We start from the raw sequence: 10,000 nt of genomic DNA on the forward strand, positions 1-10,000 counted from the left end.
TGTTTGAACCTCTGTCAAATGCATTAACACAAAACAAACAATACAGGGGATGAGGGCTGCTATGAAATATTCACATTGAATTTCATATGCGTTTCCAACTCTTAACTCTCTATCAGCCGTGCCCCTTATTACGTTACAGCGTAAAATAAGAGCAGCTTTGCTGGAAAAAAAAAATCACGGGATGAGATTTGAAGATTATTGGATTTGAGTTCCTGTGATCAAGAGGGAATTCATCATCATCTGGTAATAAACAGGCCTTAATAAGGCGCATAAATGAGATCAAAATTCTGTTAGTGTGTGACCCTGCTGCCTCCTATTATGGTGCCGTGTTATTAAAGAAGCATTCTAAAGCAGTGATCCGTTTCAGATCCGATCCCTTACCAGCAAGAATGTGGGAAGCACAAAAGCAAAATAACTCCTCTTATGCCTCATAATTTGCATTCTTGCTAATTCACGGCACGCAAGGTCATTTCAATCTGCAAAGCTTGGCACCTAAAAGCCTTTCCAACTCTGCTAAGTGGGTCCATGCCTCTCTACCTTTGCCCATGTAACCCACTGTAATCGTTATGAAAAGACTGACGAATGCAAGACTATGAGAGGGGTATAGACATTGAAATGAATGTTGTCACCACCGCCACCAGATTTTCCCTCAGGCAGAAAGAGAGACATACCGTCATGATGCCCTCCAGAAGGCCCGAGTCTGGCTTGGGGAGGATCTGTCTCTCCAGGGACCACTTCTCCACGATGGAGGCCACCTGGGGGTTGTCCACATTCAGGATGCGGAAGCCGGTCATGTTCACGCCGCAGAAGCGGTAGGGCTCCAAGTCGATGGCCATGAGGTCCTGCACAGAAGAGAGATGCAGGTGGCAGAAGGGAGATAGAGAAAGGGGAGGAAGGGAAGAGTACGGAGAGAAAGAGGAGGAAAGACAGGGAGAGAGAGAGAGAGAGTGAGGGAGAGGAAGTGAGGGAGGAGAGGACAGAGGAGGGAGTGAGAGAATGAGGAGACAAAGACAAAAAGGAACATGGGAGAATAATTCAGAAAGAGGAAGAGACAAACAGAGTGACACGAGAGGAAAAAAGGGGGACATCAAATGGGATGAGGGGGAAAACAGAGAAAGACAAAAAAGAACGAGTGAGAAAGAGAGTGTGAGAGGGAAGACTGAGATCCCATTCAGCTGACGAGGCCTGAGCTTTATGGAGGCTGCCTGTGTCTTTGTCCTCCTATAAAGGAGGCAGGCGGGGGAGAGGGGGACATTGGGAGGATAATACACTGCTCTCAGGCAGCCTGAGTGGCCAGGGATAAGGGATTTCACAGAATGCTCATACTCCAGAGTCCAAGACCCACTACCAGGGATCCCATCATCGGCCTTTCACAGGGCTGATTGAAACGGCCACGAACTCGGTAAGCCGGAGTTCATGTTTCACATTTTAGATTAAGAGAGTGTTGATCTAGGATTGTATTTCACTCTTTCTCCCACACGACTTGACACCTGACTGTCTGGTGCTGTGGATTTATGCCTAGACGCTCTGTATGCATGAGCAGGTCTAAGTATTGAATAGAGCCCCTTTATTGTTTCAAATATGCATCTTGTTGATGTCAAAAATCTCTTCCCAAGGATTGACTTGGCATAAAGGGCAGCACACAAGCTAACATGAATGTATCAAATAGACTACTCAAAGACAAAAAGGTTAAGCTAAATTTAAGTATAGTTAAGTAAAGCATGTTTAAACCAAACCATCATTCAATATTGAGCTGGTTTAGTGATTTCAAAACATTACACATTCCCATCGATATTTAAACATACAGTATTAAAATGCTGCTGGCGTGTGTTTGGGGCTCCTCGGGTGTTCAAGATGGACTACAGCAGATGAAGATCTCATCCTGGGCCGAACCTGGCCCAGCTGCATGAGATGCAGAGACTGCAACCCTGCCCAGACACTGCAGCCACCTGCCAAGTGTTCATATCTCAAAATGAAAGGTGTTTAATCTGCTTAAGCTCGTTAATAATGCATTGGCATGCCCGTTAAATATGCGAACACAAAGCTAACCATTTCTCTCTCTCTCTCTCTCTCTCTCTCTCTCTCTCTATCTCTACTGTATGTGTGTGTGTGTGTATGTGTTTATTTCTCATTACATTGGTTTGTTTAATAGTACGAAAAAATACTTTGTGAAACTAGCATCCGGTTTCTGGTGTAACACCAAACGCTGAAGCGCACAGCATATGTGAATGCCAGAGGGCTTCCATAAACCTATTTGATAGAACATAATAGACTTTTTTTATTGACACCCTGTAGTGGTGGCAAATGGCGTGCATGTGTACAGGATAAGTGCTGAGTTGCCTCCAGACACAAAGCTGTTTTTTTTTCTGTGTACTCCATAAGCATGTACTGTAGAAAGATGCTTCAATGTTATTTTCACCACGAGAGATCAAAAGAAATCTCTGTCAAACAAGACCTTGACTAAAGCTGTTCTACATCCCCTGGTTAAATGCACTCCTATGGACTCAAAACCAAAATAAATGGTGTTTTTAAAAGATAAAGTTAAAACCATCTTAACCCTTATAACATGTTATTGTTTTGTTGATTTGTTTTGTTAATTTATTTTGTACCTCAAAGGATTTTGAAATGCAATCATAAGACAGAAGTCAGACACCTGAATTTGGTTACTGGTACTTACATTTGCCAATATGGTGAAAAAGCATAAACCAATATAACCTATGAGAGGCATTTGTCTACACTTGACTCCAACACATCTGATCACACTTTTGTGCTGCAGTGGTGCACGTTGGGTGAATACCCAACAAGTCAAATCCGAATAGGGAGTCATGACCTAAACGGGGGTGATCCCTGAAAGAGTGGGCTAAGCTAAGCCACCACAATGTGCTGCTCCTCTCAAATTCTTCTGGATGGAGCCTGCAGGGATAATGCTGCAGTGATGACAGACTAATTTCAGTGGCGAAAGTGGCTATTACCCCCTGAACACGTAGCTGTTGACTTTTCACGCTCTAATAAATAAGAGCTTTCCTCGTCCCCCAAACAGTAACACAGCAGCACTATATTGCTGAGAAACTTCATTGGACAAGTGAGGCTGATTGGGTTGCCAAAGAAATGATATGTCTATTTATCAACCTGGTGACTTTTTCGCCGGCAGGTGAAATCTGCTTTAATCTTCTGCAGCTTTACCTAAGATCAATGATGCAGTTGGACACAGCAAGGCACATGGTCTTTATGGTGGATACATGCACATGGTCTTTATAGTGGATAAATCTATGGAGAAATGTATTTTGTTTTATTGGCGTTAGTCGTATCGGATCTGACATTAACACACTGATACATTTTTAATGTGTATGTGTAATGGATGCCTAAGGAAACACTGATTTGCCCACAGTAGTTCAGTCTAAGTGCTCGGCAGGTCAAGGCTGTTGAATGTGATACTTTGGTGTGTGCATGAAGTGTCAATGTCAGCAACACAATGCAGGTGCCATGCTTCTGTGCTTGAAGGACGTAGCTTTTTACAGATTCAGTATCCCACGGCGTGTAAATGTATCTGAGCTTACCTTCAGCAACTCCATCTGAACTTATATTACTAGATATTATTACTTGGTGAACATGGGATCTGCCGAGCAGTGCCTACAGTATTTGTGGCCCAGGATATGTGATAGTGCTTTAGACTAATTATTTACTTTAGTTATTTAATGCTTTTTTGATGCCATTTAGATTCCCCGCAAATTTATGTAGAGTAAAAGGATAAGCGATATAAACAGGCCTACTGTAGCTGCCAATAAGATATTTTAGCAATGGAGCACTGGGAAACAAACACACACACACACACACACACACACACACACAGGCAGAGTGGCTCAGGGGGAAAAAAAATGCTGGCCCTTCTCCGCAAGTCTATCCAATTCTCCAAGGGTGGAATCTGAACTGTTCAGAAGGATGAGGCATTCCAGAGGACACAACTGGCAGGGTCTGCGGTCGACTGAGCCTTTGTGTCCCTAATGCTGTGGCATCGGCTCCTGCTGGCTGGTTAGTGTACCAGAACAAGAGACAGATTCATACTGGACACACAGAGTGGCCATTGCATGTGTTACAGCCCTCAGTGGAGGTCTTCTTATGTCTGGGTCAGAAACAGGGCTTGTCTACAGCACGTGTGTTGTTTGAGGCATATGATTTTGACAGCCCTGCCAAACTGACTTAAGGGTTCTGCATAATAGGAGTCAGCTGAGTAAACAAAAAACAAATAGCAACCACACTTGGAGGAGGACCAGTAAATTAGGGGAGATATTGATGAAAAAACAACAACAAAAAAAAACAATTAGCATATCTGTATCACTGCTTTCAGAGAGAGCCAGAGAGTCAGTGAGGCCATGTCCACACACTGACAGTGAAAACTGTTATGTTTTTTTTTAATTGTTTTGGCCTTGCTTCCAAACGACCGTGGCGTTTTAGGTAACCAAAAACTATATTTTTCAAAAACGGGTTCCAGGGTGTTTTTCTTTTTTGTTTTAAAACCCTATTTTGCCCTTGTCATGTAAACAGCAAAAGAGAGAGCCAGAGAGTCAGTGAGAGTGGTCAGCCTACAGTACAGTACAGAGTGGACACTATGGTCTGGGTACTGTATGTGCCATTTCATCTGTTTCATCTGTGCACAACAGAGGAAGCATCTCCTATGTTGCCTCTTCACTAACTCTCCTCTCCATTTGGTCTCGGGATAAGAAGACATAAAAAAAAATGAGAAGCAAAATTCAGACAGAATCTGGCCTTTTCCAGGGAACTTTTTATCTCCCTGTTGCTAAGAGACATTGATCTAAAACAGGAAACAGGGTGGTAGAGGGACTGTCACATTATTATTGTTGTTATTATTATTATTTTGTTTTTGTTTGTCAAGGAAATTAGATGTCAGTGCAGTGTTTGGGGTGTGTTGCTAAGCTGTCAAAGCTAGCACAGTACAAACGGAAACAGCCATTGGTATTCCAGGGGTGCCATTAACAAGCCGGATGTTGAGCGCACTTATGTAAATTTCTGCTCCGAGCCTCTGCTTTGCAGCTCTGTTTTATGTACTGTGTCTAAAACGACATGAGGACGTGGCATATAATGCAGACGATTGCATCGCTCCCCTCATCTAAAGTTAGAGAACTGCAGAGTCTGAGCACCGAGGCAGACAGGGGGTAGGGTCGTAAATCAAAGCCCTCCCATGTGTTAAGATATTAGCTGAAGTGCACGCGGCGCCATCAAACCGGGCTGACACAATCAATTGACTCCCAATCTGTTGTCTTTGTAGTGCCTTTTCAAAGACTTTTGTTGTCTTCATCAGGGGAGTAGGAGTGTTTACAGAGGGATATTGAAGACTCCATTACTCTGCTGTTTTGTCAAACGAAATTGATATTATGGACCCGTTCCAAAGCCCATTGGCAATTAGACGTCATTCATCAAAATATGAAACGAGACCGGGATGAGAACAAATGAGAATCAATTTGCATTAACAAGTGTTTTACATTACCAGAGTGGTGAAGATGTAGTGGTAGTACTCTGTCATCATTCCCATCATCTGAGCCTGCAAGAGAGAAAGAGAAAGAGAGAGAGAGAGGGAAAATTAGAGAGGGAGTGACACACACACACACATACAGAGAGTGACAGTGTTGGTGAAATGCTATAATAGTCAGTAGGTCACTTGTGGAAGTCTGCAATCAATAAAATGGCCAATGACAAATAAAATAAACGTGGATGCCTTCCAGCTGAGGAATAGGAGAAGTAAACATGACACAGATTTCACAGAACCCAGGCAGTCATAAAAGGGGGTCATTGCTTGTGTGTGTGTGTGTGTGTGTGTGTGTGTGTGTGTGTGTGCGGGTGTGAGGACATAGTCATTCACTGGGGATGACTCAGCACCTAAACCATCTTCCCACTGCTGCTGCCATTCATCTATTAATTTAGGAAGCCTGCAAAATGAAATAAATAAAAACAAAAAAACAACAACAAGAGGCTTGTGTGAGTCAAGCACACAATAGGCAAGGACCTTCATCTGGAGGCAGTCATAATCCTGTTTATCATTTGTCCTCCCTAGGTGCATAAAACCTAATGCTTACTTAAAAGCTACTTTTTTTCAGAGGCCTATGCTCTCTATAGTGGATTGGATTTTGTGTTAACTGTAGCATCTAGTGACATGGAGGTGAGGTGAGAGGGCGAAGATTTAGAAAAATATCTCCCTGTGCCACTGCCAGCTTTATTTCTCCTCCAATTCAAAAAACAGAAGAAAAGCCCTATCAGGAAAAAAAAAACCCCATTATAACCATTTTTTTTTTGACAGGTGGCAAATGCCCTTTCTTCCTACCTGCCAATTTCAAAACCAAATACCTCTCGGCCCCATGGCTCCCGGTCTATCTCTCGATAGACCTGCAAAACATGCTTCAATCCATCTATCCATCCATCCATCCTCTGCAGGCACATCCAGGCTCACAGCTTTTCCAGAGACACAAAAGTCTTGGCCTAGAGACAGACCCCTTCACACTCACTCTCACACACACACACACACACACACACACACACACACACACACACACACACACACACACACACACACACACACACACACACACACACACACACACACACACTTCCCATTTCCTTTCTTTTCCCCTGAAGGCGAATTCATGTACTGACAACCAGGGTTGGAGTGTCGATCCAAAAGCTGCCGCGAGGAAGGAGACACACAGACAGGTGGCTGCCTTTTGGAGGCTGGGATAATGAGCGTTCCCACAGACAGACGACGCGCTGAAATCAGATGAACACGCGCAAGGCCTGACAACACAGCGGCAACATGCCACAGAAGAGAGTCACCCACTGCCACAGAGATGCGGAGCAGGAGAAGGTCAATTTTGCCAAAGTAGAGGCACAAAGTTGGGACTGGCAGAATTTATCAGAACATGCTTAAGCTGCTTAGTTTCGACTTTTGGCACATAAACTGCAGCTAGATAAAATTGCCCAGGGATCAAGCCCCATATATATTTCTTCCCCTATATATTTGTTTTTTTCTGCAGGTAAGCAAGATGGAATAGGCATTCATGTGAGTTTTCCCACTAGGTTAAGATTTGCAGAAATGCCGCTAGAACTGTGCTCGTAAACCCTGGAAACCAGCCTTGGGTAACATAAATAAAACTGGCTTGGAGAATCAGAATGCCAATAAAGTTCTATAATGCTATTTTATGTATAATAATTCATTTAAAAGTTGAACTTCTTTGTCAAGCATGGATGTAATTTATACATTGGCACAAGGCCTTGATTTAAACTTGATTCAAAAATGATGATTTGTCAAACCTAGCCCTAAAACAAACCAATAACCAAAAACATTCTCAGATGCTGTTATGACAAAACGATTACAATCGTTTGGCTGCAAACATGTTTCTCCTGAAGCACCATCTACGACACACTGAATTTGACACAAAAATGATCTAGCAAGTGCCAACCTTATCCCACCGCTCAAAAGAGAAATAAACAACGGAAGGAAAAACAACAACAACAAAGAAACAGTGGACTGGGCGACTAGTGTGAGTGTGGAAACTCAAAGTGCTTGAGCTTCACACCACATGGGGAGCCAGCGCACCAGAGCTTCTGTGCTGAGAGGCAGCATATGCGCCTGAGGAGAAGATGACTTTCTGAGCACCGCACACTATTTTAATCCTCCTTTCCTCTCCTCTGCCTCGCACAACACCACAGAGCTTTCGCCTGTTTGCTCGTTCATTGCTGCTTATTTGTCTGCTCGCGTGTTTGTTTGCTTGTTGTGTATTTGCTCAGCCCGGACAAGTAAACAGTGCATCCACAGGACTCAGCAAGACTGAGTTCTGAGCTGTGGTTGACAGAGTTCCATGTATGTGATGACATGTTAACATTAATCTGGAAGAATGGTCGAGTTCTAAATTCTTGTCTAAATAAAATCTATTAGTTATTAGGATTTATTTAAAAATGCAAAAAAACACCTTCACAGATACTATATCCAAAGTGATGTGTTGAACAGTGAACACATGCTCATACAGTATCTGTAAAGAACATAGGTACATTTGTTCAATAGCCTGCTGAATGTCATTGAGGACAGACTCTCTGAGTGAGATGAGTGTGTGGGCTCCTACCTGCTTCAAGATCTGGGCAGCCATGGCGTGACTGCAGTCGAAGATGATGCGGAACTCGCGGCCTCGCTTCATCTCCTTCAGCAGCGGCCGCGTGTCCGTGTTGTCCAGGGGAAGCTGTCTGATCTTCAGCCGGATGTTGTACCTGGATGGGGCCATGATCAGCTCCTGTAGTCTAATGAGGCCTGGAAGTGACACATGTGCAGGGAGATGAGTGAGATGAATAAGACAGGGCCTGCTTGACAGAGCAATGTGGGACACTACCATAGCTCAGTGCACTAATACATCATAATATATTAAAGTATATTAATATACAATGAGTAACATTTATACTCTTTTATGGAGTAATGAATTACATAACCAAAGCCCCATTGTAATGTCCTGTTTAATTGTATTTTCTTTTAAAAATTATATTAACCTCATATTATTTTATCAGGTTTTATGTCATTTCTACTTTAATATTATATTCTAAGAGTAGCTCCTTTGACATGGTTGAGCCTTGACTTATGAATCCTCAGTCTTACAGGATAGAAAATAACGATAACGTTTCTGTTGAGCTCATAGCAATGTCAGGTATGAACACACAGCGATCTCACCTGTGCTGTCGTCGTACACCACGGTGGCCGTCTTCCACCTGAGGAACTGCACAAGGTCGAGAATGGCGTAGCTGAGCGAGGAGTAGTCGGGGTACAGGTTGGCGTAGAATGTGTCCCGGTTGTCCATGGGGTGGTGCTTCCACCTCACCTGGATGTGTGGCACCTCCAGAGCATTGCAGATGGACTGGACAGCGTTGGAGGATGAGCTGTGTGACGGGCCAAAGATGGCTACTACGCCTAGAGAGAGCTGGTCACAGGCTGGACAGGGTGGGGGGTAAATCAGGTCAGTAACAGGGGTAAGATGACAGACGCACATAAAACACTTAACATGATCACAGCTGATCTCCATCTGCCAAACTAGTGTGGCTGTCACTGCTACAGAATGTGGCAGGTTCCCTCGGAGGGACCATATGACTGAGGAGCTGAGAAACGACCCTGTCCCCTCTTATCCAAGCAAAAAACATCATAATCATAACAAGCCATTCTGAGTACTACAACATACCAGTAATTACTACTACTACATAATTATGTTAAGTGTTTTTATGAGTACAAGATTCATAAAGTCTGCATTATTTCTGCATTATTTTTACATTCCTCCACCCACTCACCTTTCCTGGACGCCTCAAAACTGTCGTAGATGTTTATCCTCTGGATGTCGTACGTTAATGTTGTGTTGGGTAGTAACGTCCTGTTCCTGTTGATGTTGTTGACGGCGAACTTAAAGGCCAGCTCCTCTGAACTCACAGGGGCGTTGGGGGCGCTTTCTGTTTGCTCAAAAATGCCCCCTGCAAAAACAAATGGAGGCAAAAATTCAAATTTGGAGGCCATTGTCAACAGAAGCTCATTTCCCTGCTGCAGGCATACATCTATGAAGGCCTGCTTTTGATTTATTTCATTTTCGTTTCTTTTCTTAAAAAGTGGGCTTTACACTTAATGCTGGTGGTAGACAAAATTGTGTTGTTGTGTGCATCACATTTTCCACAGCAAATAGAAGAGAGACAGAGAGAGAGAGAGAGAGAGAGAGAGAGAGAGAAAAAAGTATGGCCGCTCTTCTTTCCAAACCATCGCTGTGAATACCAAGTCGTAGCTTTGAAGTTCAGACGCGCAATGGAGGGAAGGTAGAGAGCTGGGGAGGTGCAAAAGAAAATGGCTCCATCACTACAAGTGCTCATGTTCTTTTTCCCCGGCCTCTCCATCTGCTTTCATGCCCCCACACAAAAAAGAGCCCTGACAGAATCACAAAATGGACTGTGTCTGAAAGATGGGATTTTCACACACAAA

General features: G+C 43.5%; 1 protein-coding gene across 1 annotated transcript in view; it reads right to left on the reverse strand.

The window, feature by feature from the left end:
- The window catches only part of grik3 (glutamate ionotropic receptor kainate type subunit 3), a 111,985-nt gene that overhangs the window by 43,610 nt on the left and 58,375 nt on the right, over positions 1-10,000 (reverse strand). Inside the window, exons 2-6 of the mRNA XM_048260367.1 lie at positions 9,328-9,504; positions 8,720-8,977; positions 8,127-8,308; positions 5,504-5,557; positions 672-842 (exon numbers count right to left, since the gene is read on the reverse strand). Of these exons, the coding sequence (XP_048116324.1) occupies positions 672-842; positions 5,504-5,557; positions 8,127-8,308; positions 8,720-8,977; positions 9,328-9,504 (842 nt within the window). The remainder of the gene's footprint in view (positions 1-671; positions 843-5,503; positions 5,558-8,126; positions 8,309-8,719; positions 8,978-9,327; positions 9,505-10,000) is intronic.

Source organism: Alosa alosa, chromosome 13, assembly GCF_017589495.1.
Source record: "Alosa alosa isolate M-15738 ecotype Scorff River chromosome 13, AALO_Geno_1.1, whole genome shotgun sequence".
Classification (NCBI taxonomy): domain Eukaryota; kingdom Metazoa; phylum Chordata; class Actinopteri; order Clupeiformes; family Clupeidae; genus Alosa; species Alosa alosa.